At 46.5% G+C, this 21425-nt stretch overlaps 1 protein-coding gene across 6 annotated transcripts in view; it reads left to right on the plus strand.

Annotated features, from left to right (window-relative positions):
- The window catches only part of LOC144103846 (TBC1 domain family member 15-like), a 71625-nt gene that overhangs the window by 19025 nt on the left and 31175 nt on the right, over window positions 1-21425 (plus strand). For 4 of the 6 annotated variants that reach the window (XM_077636551.1, XM_077636552.1, XM_077636550.1 and 1 more), the window contains exon 5: window positions 19242-19359. In XM_077636551.1, the coding sequence (XP_077492677.1) occupies window positions 19242-19359 (118 nt within the window). Of the gene's footprint in view, window positions 1-3732; window positions 3845-6705; window positions 7421-19241; window positions 19360-21425 lie in introns of those variants that run through there. The other 2 variants (XM_077636547.1, XM_077636546.1) reach the window with 2 other exon arrangements.

The raw sequence follows: 21425 nt of genomic DNA on the forward strand, positions 1-21425 counted from the left end.
TGAAAGAACGGCACCTGTGATGACCTTTTGCATAGCTTTAGCACTTAGCACTGTTTCGGAGTCGCTCGCCACGATTGCTGGGGGTGCAAAAAAAAAAAAAGAACGAGCGGCAAAGGCCAGTTTGGTTGGCTTCCCCGCACAGCATCACAGGACGATGCAGCGACAGGTCAGACGCCAGTTAGGATGGCCTCCTCGCATTGCAGTGGTGCTGAGTAAAACGACTCTATGCCAGGGCGAAAGTTATCGCCTTTTTCACCACCTCCGCTCTGTGACAGTTGGCGTGAGCAGAGGATGGCTACTGGAAAGTTACGGAAACCGACCATGTTGCTTGTTCCAGGGCACCATCGACAGGTGCAAGAGGTGCAGACGAGTGGTGACAGTCTTGCTGCCAGCTGTTCTTGCCGCTATATCTTCTGTCTTGCTTTGGCAAATGCAAGATAAAAGCCTGAACCATGGTGCGAACGCATGCCGCACCACCACTAGTCACTCGTGTATTGAGGCAAAACCTGCCACCTGCCATCTGAACGGGCACAGCTTGATGCTTGGCAGTTCAATATATCCGTTTTATGACAAACCGCATTCGATATATAAAGTAAGAAATGCATGTGTTTGTTGAAAATATTTAGGAAGTTTGATATAGTCAATAGTTCATAATATCCGTGTACGTTACAACAAGGTTTGACTGTATGTCCTGACGATCAAGTTTGTGCACTTATAAGGTCATTTAACGTGCACAAATTGTTTTGTGCATCTCTAGCCATCACAGCCTTCATTGCTTTGCCCTTAATTATAACAGGATGCAGCATGAGGGGGATACTCAGAAATATTGAGAATATCTGTATCTATGGTCGCTTTTAAAGAGACAGTGCAGAGAAGCGTTGATGGATACAAGAAGCTATGCTAGGCTGATACTTTACCCGTTAAGAGTAGTACTACCGAGGTTTTTGGTTTTCCACAGAGAATGGCGGCAGTATTGCCAAGAAAATCACAAATAAAATCTCCAGATTTACTCTGTCTTTACATTTCCATGTATCGCAGAAGATGTGAAGTCACTTTTATGATGCTTAAACTTCCGAGCTTTCAGTGAGTCGTAAAAAAGCCAGCAGAAACGAAACTGCTTGACCTACTAATCAGAAACCTTCAGTTACAATACCCATCAGCAGATGGCACCACTATGCTGCTTATCACCTGTCCTCTCTTCTTGCTTTGGCCCTCACTCTTTGGAGAGAGTGTGAAAGCAATGTTTCTAGTGCAGATCGACAGGAATGATCTTTGTTTTGGCTTTTGCTTCTAAAGCTGCCTAGCATGAGGGCACAGAACAAGCTGACTCATTGGCACACGTAGAGAGCAGAGCTTTGCATTCCCATATCTTGCAGTACCTGCTGTGTTACTGTCCTCCTACCTGTCAAAGAGTGTTGCCCATGAAAGCGGTGAACCAGTTGGGTCTGGCAAAAAATTCTCTTGATGGATGGGCGTACATGCTGGAATTTGTGTGGGGCGTCACTGCTGGTCTTGCGGTTTTACTTAATATTCGGTTTTATCAAGCTCTCTTCTCGGTAAAAATGACATGCCTGCAGTCTTGGGGCACTAACTGCTCCATCTAGTGAGAGTTAGTATTTCTCTTTACGGTCCCTTCAAAGGACCCCTGAAACGGCTTGCACCGAGGGTAAGAAAAGCTGAAGACTGATGGATATTAAACCACCTGTCATCCCTCTGCAAATATTTTTGATTCAACTTATGTACCACCAGAGATATTTGCGATTCAAAATGCTCCCATTTCTTTTCTCCCTCAACTCGTACACCACAGCGATCCTGTAAGAAATAGTGATTACAGGCTGGACTGTGCTCTTCTCACGAATATGGCTCATAGCTTGGTTGTTTAGTTTAGTTTAACTGCTCGCTACCTGGCCACAGCATTGGTTGGTGCTCCAGCGTCTCCAGCCGGCCGTGCTCGTCACCTACATTGTCTACGAAGGTCATTGTGGCTAGCCACTGACGGCCCCTCACGACTAGCATCGGGCTGCATGACATTTCGTGGCAGGATTCATGCTAAAGACCGGCGCCAGATGTCGTTGCAAGGCATGGGAATTTTCTAAATATTATTTGTAAATTATCAGCTCGCTTTTGTGGACTTGTGTGTGGCGTGAACACACGGTGACCTTTAATTTACATAATGCATGCATTTTTACATCAATTTCGAAATCGTTTAATGTTCCCTTTAAGTCTGCACTACCGAAATTCATTACCTGCACTCGTGGCTCCTCAGCAATATGCAAATAGCCTGTTGTTAAAGCTTCTTTGGTTACCCAAGCAAAATGCTAATGGAGAGGATAGAATTAGTGCAAGAATTTTGATGCCAAGGCTTGATTAATGGAGTGAAGCATTGAAACATTGATCTCATTTTAAGAGAACAGCACAGAACACTGCAGGCTATAGGCTGTTGTTTCGGGCTACTGTTTAACTTCTATACCTTTATGTGGTTGAGGATATGGTTATGCCATTACATGAAATTGCTGTTGTAGGAGTCATTGCTGCCACTGAGAGCCGAGTTCGTTCACGCTGTATGCCGGAGAGAATATCACACAACAGTTATTACTCAAAAAATTCATGCACACAAGGTTTGTTTGATTCCTTAGGGTGAAAAATTTATTTGCTGTTGCACTTGCTGCAACAGTGGCAAGGTCCGCAGTGGGTTTCATTTGCAAAGGCAGGTTTTAGTTCCCTTAGGATTAGGACCAAAGATTAGGATCAGTTTTTGATTCTAAGTTTTTTATTCATCTCATTAGAATCGATGGTCCATTGAGGGGGGGTCCACTCTTGAAATCCCTCTTCAAAGTTCTTTTCAAATTTCTCGCATGGTACTTGTTCAATATTGCCCCCTCGGTCATATTGGCCGTGAGTGGAGTGTACCGCCCACCTAGGGCTGCACTCTCAAGCAACCCGACTCACGGGAAGATTCGTCCTGTGTGCGCAATGGCGGAGACGGGCCTGGCACCCACTCTGGGACAAGCCCTCTGACAGGGGGACTTGCACTGGCACAACCTCCCAGGAATGTTGCCTCCCGTCCACTGCATTTCCCGACCCCCTGCCAGCATGGGGGATTCGGTGCTGTGCTGGGTGCCGGGCTTGGTGCTGGACTGATGTCGGGCTGTTTACCTGGCTGGGTGCCTGGCTGTGTGCCGGGCTGGTGTTGGGTTGGTGTCAGGCTGGGTGCTAGGCTGGGTGTTGGGCTGGGTGACGGGCTGGGTGCCGGGCTGGTTGCCGGGCTGGTTGCTGGGTCGGGTGCCATTTCACTCGCAGCTACTTAGGGAATCTCTGTCGGTTGCTTTTCCTCCGCCTATTGGTGGGTTGTCTCACCTGATCTAAGGTCGATGACTCCACTTGAGGTTGCTGCCGCCACACTGAATTTACAGGGGCTGGGTATTCTTTGTTTTTGTTTTATCACTTGCTTCTGTTTGATGGAGACGCCACTTTTCTATCTCTTTACGGCCACAAAAATGTGCAACTAGGATCTCGAGGAGAAGCCCGCTTTGGTTAGAAGCTAGTGCCATGTCATTTGGAGCAGGACATTGTGGAGTGACGGCTGTGTGCATGGGGCCCTGAGTTGTGCTTCCGTGGCTGTCTTGTGAAAGTGTCTGTTTTGCAGAGAGTGAGAAAGCTTGAGGGGAGGCTTGTCACAGTTCAACAACCGTTGGTTTCTCCCCCTTTGGCCTCTGCTATTATGGGCCCTAGGTGCGGAGGGGACGACACCGGCACAGCTTTCGGGGCTGTCCCTGAAGGTTTTCGAGACCTTTGGGGAGAACTACTATGTGCACGAAGACGACATGCCAATGGATGTGGATGCGTAAGTCATGGAATTGGGTGCCTCTATAACAAGCCAGACTTCAGTCAATAGTGTTAAATATTGAACTCAGATTGACTTGAATTATTTTTTTTTCTTTCGAAGTGCATAACACAAGCGAGAAAAAGAGGCGTTGACAGAGATTATTTGCAAGTAAGGACTGAGGTGTGGCAAGTGTTGGTACAAAGCAAGGGAGATAACGATATGGACGTCATTATGGGCTCACAATCCTGTTATCCTTAATACTGAAAGCCTCCGTTATTGCTTATATGATGGAGTGAATGAGGTTGGTGAAAATAGACAACTAGTGGTAATGGTCTTACATAGCAGGGAAGGGGGCTGATTGAAAGTGAAGAGTCAGGAGTTCTCGGATGCTTAATGTTGGCCAAGTAAAATATGGGTAATAATTAATGCTGTCCCTGTGAGTTTGCAGTCCCATTGCCCAGTTTGTTACTTAGCCATTTTATTGGGGTGCACAAACTTGCCTGTGACGAAAAAGTTTCTGAAACATCTGTGGTGAAATTCTCCAGGTCGCTTTTCTGTCAGTGAATGATGTATGAATTACTGCAGAACTCAACATGTTTCTTTGTTTCTTTTTTTTTGGCTATCCGTAATTTAATATTATTTTTCTCTTGTATTTGTTTAAAAATAAAAGCATCGACAGGATTATGTCAAAGGGACTAAATTGTTGTCTTCAGATGTTCACCTGAATCCTGTTTGTTGCACTCTGTGGGCACAATCGATTTTCCAGTCCCGGACTACTTGCTGACAACTCTCGGCTTCCACTCTGACAGGAAACATCGTCATGGTAACATGACCTACTTTCTGCTTGCGGACTTCGCCGCCGGAGCAGGGCTTCCCCACGGTTACCACCCCAGGCTGCCGTCGTCTGCTAGCAGACGATGCAAGCCATGGCCAGCACGACTTAGGAGCGAACGCCGTTCTTTCGCACCGACATTGCGCGTATGTCGATCTCCCGACGTCCATGTGGTATTTAATCTTGACAGAAGAGACTCGAATTATTCGCTCCTTCTCTCCAACAGAGCGTGGCATGCCTGAATGCCAAGCGTATCGACAGCGCAAGGCGCACCACCCACCGCCAATATATCTGAGCAGATGCCTGCGTGGCCACAGACTGGGGTTTAATTGGGGAGATAAATAGTTTCTCCTCGCTTAATCGCGGCTGACACAGTTTAAAATTGCCACACCCCACCCCGTGATCGCGTACGCTATCGAGCACTCGCCGACCCCGTCGGGCCTTGCTCTGAGGGAACAAAGGAATGACACATTGGCTGACACAAACAGGCATTTATTGCTACAGCAACAATAACGCCAGCTAGCAACAAGATATGCTAATGAATCGAGGTCGTCCGACTCATCAGCAAGGTTCTGAGCGAATGTTCGCCCGCGGTAGTGCAAGGGATATACTCGGACGGCAGACGGGACGAGATACGGGAGCCGAGCGACACGTCCGCTCGCGCCGACGATCCCAGCCGAACAGCCTTTTTGCCCTCTTCCGCGTGCGAGCAGTCTCTCACGCTGCGACGCTGGCGCCCTCTCTCGTTAGTTAAGGTAACTAACAAGGGAATGTTCTCCTTGAGATGAGACTGCTGCTGCACGGTGCATCGCGGGAAAGTCTACACAGGGGACTGCAGGGCAGATCCCCACAAGCCAATGGAGGCGTTGTCACAGCACACGAGCCAAGAGCCCTGGACTAGGTGCAATGGCAATAAAGGTTTTTTACTACCACGACCGCACGAACAGCTTCCCTACCCTGAAAAGACAATCTATGTGCGCGACACACAACGCGCACATTATGCAAACCACAGTATGAAAAACCTCACGCATAAGGTCGTTGAACGATCGTTTGACCCGGAACTGCCAGTTTTTCGGGCCGCACATATGCGGGCATGGGGAGGAAGGTGTATTAGATCAGTTTCGCTACTTGCGAGTGTGCCGGGCTTCCCGATAGTGGCGTTGTGGCGATAGTGGCGATTGATAATGGCATGCCCGGCAGCTCAGCATGGAGATTTCTTGCGGGTATTGTGGCTCTCGCGAGGCATCCGTTGCATCAATGTCCTTAGCTGCTAGGCTTTTCATCGAAGGTAAAACTGCGATCGGCTCGCAGCTCCGGACGTGTCCGTGTGTAGTGAGTTTTAGGAAAATAAAACAAAGATGCATGAATAAAAAGCCTTACAATGGCTCAGAGAGCAGGTACGGAGCTCATGTGAAGGTTTAACGCACAATATCGTCCTCCAGGAACACGAAAAGTACTCAGAATGCGCACCGAGTCTAACTCAGTATGGCCGCCAGCGCGGCGCTTCGATTCCGGGAAGCTGTCGTCTGCTGCCTTCTTGCCATTGGCGAAGAATGAATGCATTGCTATGGCGATGCACGTAGTTTTCTGGCTGGTGGGCGGAGCATTCCGACTGTCCGGGACTGAAAATCGAATGTGCCCTGTGCTGTGTTGAGGACTGTTTCATTTTCATTAGCTTTTCCTTAGGCATGCATCTCGTAGAAAGTGTTAGAGATCTGTATTGTCCTTTTCTATTGTTGTCATTTGGAAGAAAAGTGAGCCATTTTGGCCTCCTTGCTACATAACAGGGAAATACACTAGTCGCCTCTGAAGAATATTTAGTTGGCTAAAGTTTTCAGAATTTGGCAACCATTTCTCTTGCAAAAACAGTTAGTGTACTAAAAATGAATTTTCTCTCACTTCAGGCTGTAGAAGCGACGTTTTTCAAGTCTACTTGAGTTTGTTGTTACCTAGTATCTTTTGTTTGTCATGGTGTTCCACTCACAGTCGCTTAAACTTCTCCATCTGTTTGTTTTGTTCTTTTTTCCTTCCGCTATCATTAAATCAGAAACGACTCCATCCTCGGACCTTCGTCTTGCCTCGAACCGGATGCTCCATTTTTGTCCGAGTCGCACCACCCCGAAGTGATCCTTTTGCCGAGGTCTCCCGACTCTTCGGAGCAGTCCAGGCAGCCCATGGTTGGTGACCCATCTGCCCACAAGTTGTTCAATGCAACAAGCAGCACCGAAAGGAGTAATGCTGTGCCTGGTCAACTGTTATGCAATCAAAACCTGAATATTGGTCAGACTTCGAACTGCCCAACTGGTGCGCCGGGAGCACTTCCAATGTGGGGTTTCAAGAAGGAGGAGCCAGAACGTGTGCCATGCGTTAAGCAAGAGAGCTGGCCAGAGGCCACTGATGCCAGTGATGGGAGCGAAGATGAAGATGCTGTGACACGGGGCATTCACGGTGGCGGCATGCGGAACGATTGCGCCCCCGAAGGGGCTCAGGTGGTGAACGGCACCACCTTTGTTGGCTCGCTCGCCAAGATGTGCGAGGCCGTCCAGAGGGCAGCAAACGAGATTGTGCTTCTGAAGAGGCGCGAACACAAGATGAAGATGTCCGCATTGAGAGCAAAGATGGACTACTATGAGACAAAGAGGAGGCTGCTTCAGGCCGAAGGGGGAGCAAACAGCCTGATGTGATTTTTTTTTTTTTTTTTTTTTTTGCTGTGCAAAAGTGTCAAGAAGGCCTGGAAGGACGGATCCTTTCTTGTTTTGCGGGGGCAGTAAGGGGGAGGCCATAGGTGAGGTGTTCTGGGAAATTTTTTAGCCAACGCTTGGTGGGAAAGCCTTTGCTGCACCATTTCTGCAGTGTTTGATTGACAGCATTGGTGAAAAAAAAAAAGTGGTGTAGCACATTGGAGTTCTACACGATACCAGAGCTCATCACAACAATTTACAGGTTACTGTAGAGCAGTGATGTGTTTTGTTGCTTTCACCAGTCACTGATGGTTTAGTGAAGGCAGATTGGCAGTGTTTTGTCTCAAGTACACTATCCTCTCACTATTTTGAAGGAAGCATCGCCAGACGAGGACTGGGGTGGCTGAAATTTCAAGCGAATTTTTAGTGATGGAAATGTGGACCTTAGTTGAAGAGAAAGTGTTAATGAGAAATGGTCAGTTATTAAAGTTAAAGTATACAAAGAGCTTAAAGCTGAACAAATGTAACCTTCCCCTTACTGTGTCCAGTCTGGGATTGTCCCCAGGTTCTCACATGTTCCTTATTCTCCCATGTGCTTAAACTTACAGCCTCCCTAAATGTACTACGTTTTTTTTCCTTGGGGAGTGCCTTCGTATGTTGATTGGTGGGCACTAAACTTAAAATCCGAGTGCCTCACATCTTTGATGCATTGCTTGAGAACTGCTTACAAATGTCTTTTACACCATCTGTGTAGTAGAAGGAAGTTTTGCACCGTCGTTGTGTCATCCACGGTTTAATCACTCCATCTATGGAGTAAAAGCCATCTTTACTTCTTCAGTATGCTACTGAGAATTATCACTCCCTTTGTGTAGTAAAATTCATCTTTTACTCCGTCAATGTGTCACCAGCCATTAATGGCAAGCACGATGCATAAAGCTGACTGCCAACATGGTTGGTCAGATAGCCTGCCCTTAGCATCTCACCTCGCATTGTTATCGTTGCGGAAGCATCATGTAATGAATTTAGTGCATAGTGCGGAGTACTATGTAGTCTTTTTGACAAAATGCAACGATCAAGATATTTAGTCATTTCAAACATGTTGGTCACAGAACTCACAGAGTAACATGTTCTGCAAAAGGACTGTTGTGTTCTTTTTTTTCACTCTCTCATTGTTTTATGGTAGGTTTTTGCAAATAGCCATTAACGGTAATCAACATCACAGCATGTAACCTTTACTACATGTTGATGATTCGCAGGGATTGAAGACTTGTGCACATTAATTTCATGTTTAAAACATGTGCACAAACCTTCCTCTTTCTTTATAGAGGGCACTTGGGAGGCTCTCGACTCTGACCTTGCACTCTACAAGTCAGATTCACTGGGGCAAGATTGTCATAATGCACCCTGGCTTGTAGAAGTGTGCACATGGATGGAGTATGCAAACAAATTGACGTTTTGATCAGGCCTGGTCTTTTCTTTTTTTGCATTGTTATACCTGCACCATTTCCACCATCACTGTTTTACTATACTTTTGTCTTTTTTTACAAGGAATGCGGGCCTTACTTGGCCTTTTTAACTTAGGCACCTGCTTTTGGGGCCATTTTCACGTTTACATGTAAAAAGGCAAAGCACTTGTAAGCCCAGCTGCTCTGCTGTTTTGCGGTATTTCCCCCACAACATGGCTTTCTTATTTTCTTTTTGTACAGCCTGGTCTGTGAAGGCACATGAGATGCGAGCGCATCACTGTGCACGGTCACTAAACAAACTTGTTGTTTATGCCCTGTACTTGTTGTTCTTTTTATTGTTAGCAGTGCATTATGTACACTACGTAATTGTGCAGTGCACAAACGTAGTTTGCAAGCTGATGACCTTTCAAGGTGACGAAGCTTGAGGTCTACTTCATACGCACTGCCTGTGGACAGTGGTTCCTGATCCCCGTGAAAAACCTGAATACCTTATATACAGGCAGGATTTCTATTGGCAAATACTTGTTTGTCATTATGTTTGATGTGCGATGTGGTGTTTTATTGCTTTGATTCTGTCGTATGGTAGCACTTCCTGGCCTGGCCATTGTTCGAATGCGAGCAAATTGTGTAAATACTCTTCACAAGGATCAAAACTGCGGGATCTTCTTTGTCCGAGGGCATCACCGTTGTCAGGCAACACCCGAGACATCAGATTTTATGCGAACCATATTATCAGCGTTTCACTTCGGCGCTCGCGACGGTTACACGCCGGCTTCGACCTTGAGCTATACCACGTGACACCATGACGTCACGACCGAGGAGAGGCAGGCCGCATCTTGCGCCGTCGCGACGGTTGCGCGCCGGGCGACCACGTGACACCATGACGTCACGACCGAGGAGAGGCAGGCCGCATCTTGCGCCGTCGCGACGGTTTGCGCGCCCAGGCGACCACGTGACACCAGGACGTCACGACCGAGGAGAGGCAGAGCCGCATCTTGTGCCGTCGCGACGGTTGCGCGCGCCGGGCGACCACGTGACACCATGACGTCACGACCGAGAAGAGGCAGGCCGCATCTTGCGCCCGTCGCGACGGTTTGCGCGCCGGGCGACCACGTGACACCATGACGTCACGACCAAGGAGAGGCAGGCCGTATCTTGCGCCGTCGCCGACGGTTGCGCGCCGCCGGGCGACCACGTGTCACCATGACGTCACGACCGAGGAGAGGCAGAGCCGCATCTTGCGCCGTCGCGAGGGTTGCGCGCCGGGCGACCACGTGACACCATGACGTCACGACCGAGGAGAGGCAGAGCTGCATCTTGCGCCGTCGCGACGGTTGCGCGCCGGGTGACCACGTGGTACCACGTGACGCTACCGCGACGGTATATAAGGGAGGCTGCGCTTGCCTCCTATAGACACTCGTTGCGATGGCTCCTGGAGGCGCGGCTCCGCTCCTCCCGCTAGGGCCGCTGCAGCCGAGCACGTGGTCTGACGTCACGCCAGCTGAGGAGAGACGGGGCTCAACTCGCGCGGTCGCCGCGCGGCCGCGACCACCAAGGCTAACTCCCGCTCCTCCTGGAGATTGCTAAACAACGAAGAGACTAGCCTGACTTACGGGCAAGCGATACCGAATCCCTTTCACAAATCTATTATGCTTCGCATCCTAGGCTTAACCTTAGCTAGGCCAGGCTATTTTTTTATCTAACCTACCCGGCTCTTTTCTGAACTGTCCCCCCTGGTTGTTAGGAAGCTTTTATTGTTTTTTATTGTCATGCACTATCTTAATTATAGGTTTGTAAGGTCGTCTCATGGATGTTAACTATGCACACATTGAACCCAGTTTTTCAAGGTCTAGGAGGGTCACAAGTTAATTTATAAACATCAAACGAGGGGACTCCATTCAGTTCAAGAAACAGCAACTATTAAACGTATACTGAAACAAAATTGGAAGGATTGAAGGAAATGCTGCAAATGAACTCTCAGTGTGCGGTTGTGCTGAAACGAAGTCGTCTTTGCGTATCTTTCAGTGGATTGTTTTATTTTTAGCAGTGTATGAGCACACGCCAAGAGCTGCCTCGTCAAATGTGAAGTGAAAAGTGTGACGTCTTAACACCCAATCAGACAGGTATAGCCGCTCGCAGTATGTGAAGTAACTTGAAATTCGTCATGCGAGTCTGACGATGAAGTAGCTTTGCATTCAAGGGTAGAATAAAAATGAGGGCTCACAGCTATGAGGTTTTAGCAGTGAATAAGCAAGTGAAGGTTGTGGACTTGTCAGTCAAGCAGGCGGGGCCAGCAGCATCTTGAGCTCTCCTCTTGCTTGCTTAACTACAGTGGCGCCCAAGTTAAAATAAGGCCATGTCAAGTGTCTTTCACTGCCTTCTCATCTTTTTCAATGACCTGCGCTGCCTTCTTTCTGTGTTTGTAGCTACACTTTCTCTTCAATGTTTGCTGTGTGCTTCGTCTTGGTAGCCAGGGTATAGTTGAGAAGTTGTGTTTTCCTCACAGCTCACGAGCTTGGTGGGTAAGCGCTTTGTGCAGTGAACAGGGGAAAAGAATTTGGAACTATATTCGTTCTTTGGTTCCAAATGTAACGCGAGGTGCATTCTGAAGCAGGTGATTCAAGTTAAAAACTCACTTTATGTTCTCACAAATTCGGTGATATCACTTTGGACAGGCACCAATATCGTTATTCGTCCCGTGCTTTTTGCAAGCGTAAGTGCACTGCTGCCACCGCACTGCACGCTAGTGTGGTTGAATGAATCGGGACGCAAACATGCAAAGGTATCAGCAGTACTTTGCTCGTTTCGAGAGTTTACTTTTACAGAGAAGTAGGATGAATGAATTCAGGTAATTCAGACAGTATCATCAGACAAAACAGAATGTGGCTGCTTAGACACAGTTCCGCGAAAAATGCGGGAATCTGTTATCTCTTGTGGAATTGTGGAAGGAAAGAGGGCTTATGCACAATCCACGAGGAGAAAAACCTCAGGAAAAAGTCGCCGTAGCCGTGATGGCTTCGCAGCATGATTCCACTGTCCTCGAAGCTTCTCGTCTCTCAGAGATGTATGCAAAGGAGTGCGTTGAGCAATGATGCTGTTGAGTTCTTGGGCATAGCACCTCATCGTTTTGTTCTGCCATACTGAAAGCTTCGTCACGAAGGTGGACTATAGGAACATGGAGAGTTGGAGAAACCGTGTTCACAGATAACTGCGCCTGGTAGGGCTGTTGTGACGTCACATCTGCAGCTCCGAGACAGGGTCACCAGTTGCAGTGATATGATACAAATTCTCAGAAAAAATTACTTTCGCACCTCTTTTTTTTTTCTTTTGCGTCAAAAAGTGCAGCTGCAAAATTTTGGTTCAATATCCCATTAGAGGCCAATAGTTGCCTCTTGGAGAATCGCAGGTTGTTTGTTGGTGCAAAAATCTTACAAAATATTGAAAAATTAAGTGCCCCCCCCCCCCCCCCCCCCCCCCCCTTCAGCATCATATTTTGGCTGTGTGTCCCTCGCATCTTGGAGAACTCTGAAACACTATGCAAAACTCATAGATGCCCTGTGATGAGGTAAAACTGTTCCACATCATTTGCGAGAGTTTTCACCTTAGAAAGTTTTAGATGGTTTAAAGTTTTTTTTAGTGTTTGACGTAGTGCTCTGTACTAAAAAGAATTGTCCGAAGGTTGTTGAGAAAGGCTGGCATGTGTGACCTAGTTCATAATTGAGAGCCAAGGGCTCTTGGAATTGCCACACTGGCAAACAACATGGTACCAACAAGGGATTAAGAGCAATAACTGTGCAACACTACAGCACAACACAGCAATAACAATGAAATGGAAATAATGGAAAGTGTGAATGGAATGCCTGGGCGTTGCATTAGTGTTATCTTATTGAAAGATTTGTTTCATTAGCGACGTTCCAGTTTTCATTTTTGCACAGAAGCAGTCGGGCTGCTGCTTTCCTTACAACGAAGTATTGTTGACGAATTCAGTCCACTTGGATCTTGTTGCCAAAATGATGATTGAAGTTTGTTGGGTTGGCAAAAAGGAAATGAAATGGGAGTGGGTGGCATTTAATTTCTTATTTGTTGGCATGCAGAAGAGGTGGTTGGCGTTTTTGTTGGCATGGGAAAAAAAATGTTTTTTCAGTTTGAACTGCAGAAATAATTCACTTATGTTGTCTATCTGGTTTTCTTCCTTGTGAACACAAGTAGCAAAGAAAAAACTGTTGGCAAGACTATTTTTTTCTTGTTCACAAAATGACTGTTAGAAGCTTTAGGACCTTTTAGCTAACATACTACTAAGCAGCTTGTCCGTTGCTCTAGCCACCATGTGTTCCGGTTACATGTGTCGTTGCTAATGTGTCGTAGAATGCAAGCTTTTTACATACCCTAGGATGCCTTATTATTAGGTAATAACAAACTACCTCACTTGTCTTTTAGGTTCAGTATCTTTTTATGGTATGGGCAGCTTTTTTTTCCGCAGACTGAGATGTGTGTGAACATTTTGAAACTGTGAGCGTTGTGCTTTTCATGGTTTTTATATTTCAAGCTCTCTTCTTCCTGAAGTGCAGTCAGTTTAACCAAAAAAGGGAAAACAAGCCAACAAAACTTTGCCCACATTTATGCATCACTGTTTAAGCAAAATGTCTTTAATCCATTTTCATTTTGTTTCTTCCTTGTATATGCTCATCAAATGTGCTTTTAGTCGATATCAGTAAAGGACATCTCTAAGGTTTTTCTCTTAGTTGACGACAGAATTATAATACTTAAAAGTCCCATCTCTTCGTTTCAGCCAGTTGCTTTTTGTTTTTTGAAATACTGAGTGCAACAATTTCAAAACAATAAACCATAGTTAAAGTTTGGCTGTGCAGCTCGAGGTAGTTATTAGGAGGCTTAATTTCAGTGACGGCTTGGTCAATTAAGTTCTCAAATGACTGAAACTAGCCTGACGTTATTTCATTTAGGCAAGCAAGGTATGGGTGTCAGTGTGAGGGTACTGTTTGGGACAAAGCACACATTACAGTGTGGCTTACATTAACTGCCCATAGTCTGGCTGCATAAAAGGCCGACTATAAGATTAGTTTACATAGGCACAGAATTTCGCATGGCTGCATACTGTACTGGTTTTGAGGAAACGATTGGGTACAGGGAACAAGCTGTAATGTTGTAATAAAGGAGTAATTACTCATTGGCATCCACCCAAGTGCAGCCATAGGTCTGCGAAGGAAAGCTATACAGCTTTCTCAGCAACCTCGCAGTTAAAGAAACAATTTCAAAACATATGACCAGAAGCTGTAATGTTTTTTTTTTATTGTTTTGCAATTGTCAACTTTGAAAAACCCCTGTCGAGGTGTCCTTTACAGAAGCGTGTGTTCGTGTTTTTTTGTCTCCTAGTGCCTTGAAGCTGTGTTTTTGGTTTGGGCATTGTTCTGTGACTCATTCATACAGTAAAGAACATTTCATCATCACTTATGCCTGATGTCTTCTGTGCTCCTTTATTTGTGCTTGCTTTTTCTTGTGGTTGGGTGAATCTAGGCTCTAACCACAAGAATGAACTCCAAGCGTTTCTCACCGATTGACCTGAAACTGAGCAAGCCATTTATTGCTTTTAGAGTTATTCTTTTGGAACGCCTTCACACTTTTTAATGCTGTGATGGTGTTGTGGACCTTTTGTATTAGCCTTTGCATTACACAAAACTTTATGGGATGTGCCTTCTCTTGAAATGTTGAGGAAGGTTGTTTGGGAGCGGCGAACAAGATACCTGAAACTCTAGGCAGCTGGTTTTACAGGCATGACTAGCATGAAGATGAGCAAATATTAATGAACTGAACTAAGGTAGGGAGTATCCATGGCACCTCGAGTCTGTTGTTTTGTGACTGATGAAAAAATTAAATGCAAGAAAGGAAGGTGGCGGTTTAAAAGGTGGTGCATGTATGGTTGCACTTAACTAACCTGAGTAGAAATTCATTTTTGCAAAAACGGAGAGAACAAAGGTAGACACGGGGCACGCTCTGTTTTCTGGTGCTTCATGAAGAAGCAGTTGTTAGCAAGTCATCCAACTCATCTTACTTCGTTTTCTCATTAAAAGCATGGCTTCCCAGGCCTACTATGATGCCCCAGTTATCACTGGAAGCTATCTACATTAAAAAGGGCATGCAGAATTTTCTCATCTTGTGCTGTTCTAGCTGTTATGCATGGCTGCAGTGTCTGGAAGAAAGTTGTGTTCCTGTAATATATTTTCTGTGGCATTTAGGGACCACAGAGCCTTTTATATTACAGATCCATGGGCATACAAGGTGGTTTGTGATGCTCTTAAGGAAATCATTAAATTTATGTTGCCTTTAAAACTTGTCATCACAAATTGCACAAGTAGCTGCTCGTGCGGCGGGCAAAGTGGGTACCGCAGCTTCATGCAACATTTAGTTTTTATATACAAAACAGCTAGATGATCCTGCATGTTCTTGGCTAACCACTTGCAGTTGAGTATACTTATCAGAGAAGGGGGCAGAGATGATGCGCAGATATAGTTGCATTGAATTAACGCGAAAAAGGAAGAAAATAATTAGAATAGCCTTGCAGCACTCTATTGCGGGCCACTAAGGCAAAGAACAGCTATCCGGCAGTTGGGAGACTAGGACGCCTTTGCTCGAACTTCATGGGGGACTGCTTAGGAAAAGGGTACGAATGGAGGGAGGAATGGTTAATTGGCTGCTGATTTCTGGTGTCTCCACCAAGTGGCTCAAAAGTAAAAAGCTATCGCTGTTGGTGATGTGCTTTTAGCATGTTCTAACAGTGTTGGAACTGCCCTATAACTCGTGGGAATTTCGCTGAACAGTTTTGAATCGTATTTTATTGAGCTTGCTTCCACAGTGGAGAGGGAGCAAGAAGTTGGATTTTTGACAACACAAAACAAATTAAAAAAGCGTCGAGTGGTATCCTCAATCTATAAGACAACCTTCGTGCTAGCCCTACCCCGACTATCGCCCCAGCCTGTCCTAACCAAGATCTACTGAACTAGAGATGGTGGGGTCCTATGGGACTGTGTGCGCCAACTTTCGTTAACTTTTTGCCTGTTGAGAGGGCTCGGTTGACCTGTTCGTCTGTCATGATCATCATCATCGTCTGCTTTCAACAAATGGTTTCTCTTCTCTCACTGCCTCCCTGTGCATTCGTCCTGCCTTATTATTTTGAAATTTAATAATGAACAAAGCAAATATTAGCAAATTTTACATTTCTTTAAATCCTAGTGGTGAATATTCTGTTTGCGCGCATGCATGCGTGAGACTTTCTGGCATATTTGCTAGGCAATGGATGAATGCTGAATACTCGGAACGTGGACAACTGACAAAACTATTACGTCCTTGAAGTAAAGTAACAGACGCCATCTTTCTCAACAGATTAATTTTTGAGCCACGCCACCTGTAGTTTCCCTTCCCTAGCGGCAAAAGGCATGAACTAGAACATGTGCCCTGGAGCAGTGCCAAATGTGCAGGTCTCTAGTTCAGTAGATCTTGGTCCTAACTGCCCTGAATCTTGTGCAGGCCTGAAAGATTGCTTCTGCACATGCCCACTCGGCATACTCCCCCCACCCTCCTTTCCTTACCCACCCCTTCCCTGCTAGAGTGTCTGGTTTACCTTGGACCATCTAGAGGATAAATTGGCCTTGGTGGATTTAGTTCGCTTCCCTCTTGGCAACTGAAATGAAATTGGCAAAAAATTGTGATGACACTTAACCACCTTAAGAGTGGAATGCGATAACTGTAGATATCACATTTGTCGCAGCTTCCGCTGCAACTTCTGAGTGTGTTTGCGTCAGGTTCTTTGCAACGGTCGGTTCATTTGTCGTGTTCGGATTGGTAGCTGCAGCAGCAGGTATCCGCTATGCTGGGACGGTACTGGCATTTACAGATAACTTTTTTTTTCAGATTTTTTAATTTTTATTCTCTGCCTATGTTGCCGTCTAGAAACCCTAGGGAAAGCGTCGCAAGGTCACGTGGTTTCTCTCAACGAGTCATTAATTTAATTGCCACCTGCCACAATGCTCAGGCTGTGATGACGTCACAAAGTCATGTGACTTCTCCTGACCAATAAGGGTGGCACGTCAGGACAGATTGTGGTGACATCACACGGTCACGTGACCTCTCTTGACCAATAAGTGAATTTTATCTTCGACATCGGTGGGGTTTTGGTGTGTTGGAAACTATAATGCAATGCTGTTGTATTAATAGAGTGATTTCTCGCTCGGCCTCTCGACCAGTGCTCATTTTGTTTTGTGTTGAGTATGGTTGTCATTTGGCCACTGCCCTGAGGCTTGAGCTCCACTATGCCTGGCTTCTTCATGAGAGAGTTTGCAAAAGTAAGATTTAATTTTTCACTGAATTAGTTCAACTCTAGTGTTTGGGTGTATGCAGAAGCTGCCTGTAGTCTATCTGTTCTACTCAATGCGGATTTCATTTATTCAAAATTTTCTGATGGGGGCATATGATGCAGATACATTTCGACATCAGCAAGTTAGTTGTTGTTGGCAGGCCATTGTAGTTGCGCATTTAATTTTATGCTGACTACAAGAAGGTAGTTAGCGCGTGGTTACTTAGCCACCCCCACACATTGTCATGTGAAGCACTTTGGTTTTGCACTCAACTTCTTCGTTGTAGCTTGAGCATTATAGGGACAATCTTGTAGTTAACTATAATTTTAAAATCTCTGCAAGTTTCATGAGCCAGTCATGTGCCACCTAAGTGCCACAAGGAAGAGCTGAGAATTTGGTTCTCAGCATTGTAATATTTTGCATGATGCAATTGTTGATTTACTTAAATGGTCTTTTTTTTGCCTGATACTACTGTAGAGTGTCGCTTGCGACATTCATCCCAGGAAAAGGGAGAAAAAGAAACAGTATATCCAAGTACAGAAGTATATACCCTTAGATGATGCTGAGTGACTTGAAAGGTCTCTCTTGTGCATGCTGCCTGATTGAATGTACTCTGACTATGAGTGCTTCTTGGTCCTCATGGTTAGGTTGAAGCTCACCACGAGTTTCCTCCAATGCAGTGAGAAGAAGCCTGAACATTGTCGTGGTTTTGATCGGTTATTCATCACCATTTTAAATGATAGCGCAAAACTACTTTTGCATCCTTTACCTAGAAGCTTCATTGGTTCGAATTCTTGAGTAACCTCGAATTTTCAAAAAAATTTCACCTTCCCTTCAAATTCATGAGGAGCAGAATAGCGTGACAAATTTTTCGTACATGCAGTGAGCCTGTTTTGTGTATTCTCATGCATTCCTGGCTTAAAAAATTAAAAAGCTCGCTATGCCGCAGACCTTGTATCCTTCATACCTAGGGCTTGCGTGAACAATGGTATTCTCCCTAGTGAGCAGGTGAAGCAGGCTGAGGCCTTGCAAGACAGTAGGCATGACTGCCGCATCCCACTTGAATGAATACAAATGAGTAAGTGAGTGAACAAACAATTGCTTGTTTAGGCATGTGCCGATTCACGGTTCAGCAGACTGACATGAAGGCAATGCTAGCCTGAAAGTGGATCACCATTTTCTTGCACTTCCTACATGGCTTATGTCAAAATGCAAGCACCTTGGGAAGAAAAAGAAAGGATAGATACCATGATTAGCAGTCAAAGTTATCATCAGCCCGGGCATGGCCACAGTGGGACAAAGGCCTCCTCCCTTAACCTTCTGTTAAGCCTGTTTTGCAACAGGGTTAATTAATCATAAGCACTGTCTGAAAATGTGAGAATGTATTTGAGTGATGGAGAGAGAGAGAGATATATCGAGAACAAGTTCTGTGTCCGAGTCAGTGTGTGCATTTGTGGAGCTGTCAGCTGAAGGAATGAAATTGAGTTAACAGAGAGCATCTCTGCACACAGAAAACCAAAGCCCATGATCAGTTCTCAACCCTTTGGTGCATGGTTGTCCCTTTTCTAGTTGACGTGCATAAGCACTCCATTGGTGGCCCTCTACAAAAAAAAAAAAGAATCTTTCCTACATGCTACTGCTAGTGTAAGAAGAATAAGGCAGCAGAGTGGCAGAGATGGGTTATGAGCTCTGGTTTCTTGTGTGCAAATTATCACTGATGTGCACAGCTGGGTGTGTGACAGCAGGCGCAACGCAGCTGCCTTCTAGTCAGTGTTGTCCTGTGGGCTGCTCCTTGTTCCATTCTTCTCATTGAACTGACTGTTGGTTTACACCGATAGCTGTTAATCAAAGTAACCTGTGGATCTACGCCATTGATGTTGGCATTAATGTGGGTGAAAAGTGCTGAGAATGGAAGAGTAGGAGGAGGTAGGAAGGGAAATGAAATAGTAGGTGTGGCACGGCAGGGAGTGGAGCGCTGCAGCACAATGGAAGACGGCTATCACCGGGTTCTTGCATTACGCACCATAGCGTAATTTTTCTACCGTACTGACGCATTTTCTTTCTGCACAGGTCGAGAAAGGATCACCTGCTGTACCTGGTGCAGATGCCCGCCGTGGAAGCCCTGCACAAGTCCTTCGACCAGCTCGACCTGTACACAGAGTCCTCGTCACGCTACGACGTCATCAGAGTGAGTGAACTCTTTAATTGTGGGTGTAGCCTGGCAATGGCTGCTGGCCCTTGGCGGCACAAAGCCACGTTTTTGACTGCATGTTTATTGTTGTGGAACAGGCTTCTTTCGAGCTACCGGTATCGGCCGCGGGTAAAGGTCTGCGCCCAGTCCTCGTCGGGAAAACTAACACCAGCGACCTCTGCAGGCAAGGCCGCTGACGTCGAGATGTGTCAAGATCCTGCATTGCGGAACCATCGAGCCGACGATACCTGGACAGAGAGAGGCAGCGACAGTACCTGATATGCTGCATCCGATTTGCGGGTGACAATTGATGGCACTGAGGTTACCGCGCTGCTCGATACCAGTGCTGATTATTCCGTTATGAGCCATGCCTTTGCTGGAGACCTTAAAAAGGTTCTGACACCGTGGACGGGGACCCCCATGCGCACCGCTGTTGGCACCTTATTTCCCGTTTTGGCAAGTGCACGGCTAGGTTTGGAATTTGTGGTTTCACGTACGTTGGTGAATTTGTTGTGCTCCTTGAGTGTTCAAGAGACTTGATTCTGGGTATCGACTTTCTGCAGGCGAACGGTGCTGTGATTGACTTTACGGACGCACGTGCCACGTACTCGACCAAACAGGCCGTGGCCCGCTTCGACTCCCGAGATCCTTGCAGCAACGCTCTGCGCATTGTCCAGAATGACGTCACGGTGCCGCCGCGGTGCAGTGTTTTGGTGCTCGTGCGGAATGACCTATTCCATGGCTATGAGGGCCTGGCAGATGGCCATACTCCACTGCTGCTTGAGCGGGGCCTTGTTGTTGTCCGAGGTCTCGTCCAACTACATGACCAAGCCGTACCAACGTCCTCCTGACCAACTTTTCCAACGAATATCAGCACCTCGTCAGAGGCACGGCTATTGCCTTCCTTCACGACGTTGCTGAGGTCCCAGGTTTGTGCACCGTGGGAGGACCCACTCCAGAGAATGCTGGCCCACACCACGCTCTTCAGTCAGTCACAATAAATCCGGCCTTGCCATCTGTTCAGAAGGATCTTCTGTCGGACCTCTTGGCAGACTTTGCGGACTGTTTTGCTACGTGTTCGAAGGTCGGCCGCACTCCACTCTCCAAGCACCGTATCATCACTGATGCGACAACGCGACCCGTCTGCCAGCGCCCCTACCGTGTTTCACCAATGGAGCGAGAAGCCATTCATAATCAAGTTGCCGAAATGCTTGCGGACGATGTCATTCAGCCGTCCACCAGTCCATGGGCATCGCATTTGGTTCTTGTAAAAAAAAAAGACAACACTCTGCGTTTCTGTGTTGACTATCGAAAACTTAATAACGTGACCAAAAAGGACGTTTACCCACTGCCCAAGATAGCCGACGCGCTCGACCCATTGCGGGAAGCCCGATACTTCTCGTCCTTAGATTTTAAAAGTGGGTACTGGCAGATCGAAGTGGACGAAAGAGACCGGGAGAAGACAGCTTTCGTGACGCGCGACGGCCTCTATGAGTTTAAGGTGCTCCCATATGGTCTGTGCTCAGCACCGGCCACGTTCCAACGCATGATGGACACCATTCTCTCCGGCTTGAAGTGGCAGTCCTGCCTGGTGTACCTGAACGATATCGTTATATTTTCGACCACGTTTGACCAACACTTGGAGCGGTTGCGCATTGTGCTACAAGCACTCAAATCCGCACAACTCACCATCAAAGCCGAGAAATGCAATTTTGGCTTTGAAGAACTTCGCTTTCTTGGTCACGTTGTCAGCGCACAATGTGTTTGCCCGGACCCTGACAAGACCGCTGCCGTCTCAGGTTATCCACGCCCAAGGGACAAGAAGGCCGTTCGCCGTTTTTTGCATCTGTGCTCGTATTATCGGCGCTTTGTTCAAGATTTCTCGCGAATCGTCGAACCGTTAAACTCACTGACTCAAGACGACACACCCTTCGTGTGGGGAAGCGACCAAGAGGCTGCATTTGTCGAGCTTCGCAACTGTCTACAACGTACTCCGATACTCGCCCATTTCGATGAACACGCTGCCACGGACATCCACACTGATGCCAGCAATGTCGGCCTTG

The sequence above is a fragment of the Amblyomma americanum genome, chromosome 9 (genome assembly GCF_052857255.1).
Source record: "Amblyomma americanum isolate KBUSLIRL-KWMA chromosome 9, ASM5285725v1, whole genome shotgun sequence".
Taxonomy (NCBI): domain Eukaryota; kingdom Metazoa; phylum Arthropoda; class Arachnida; order Ixodida; family Ixodidae; genus Amblyomma; species Amblyomma americanum.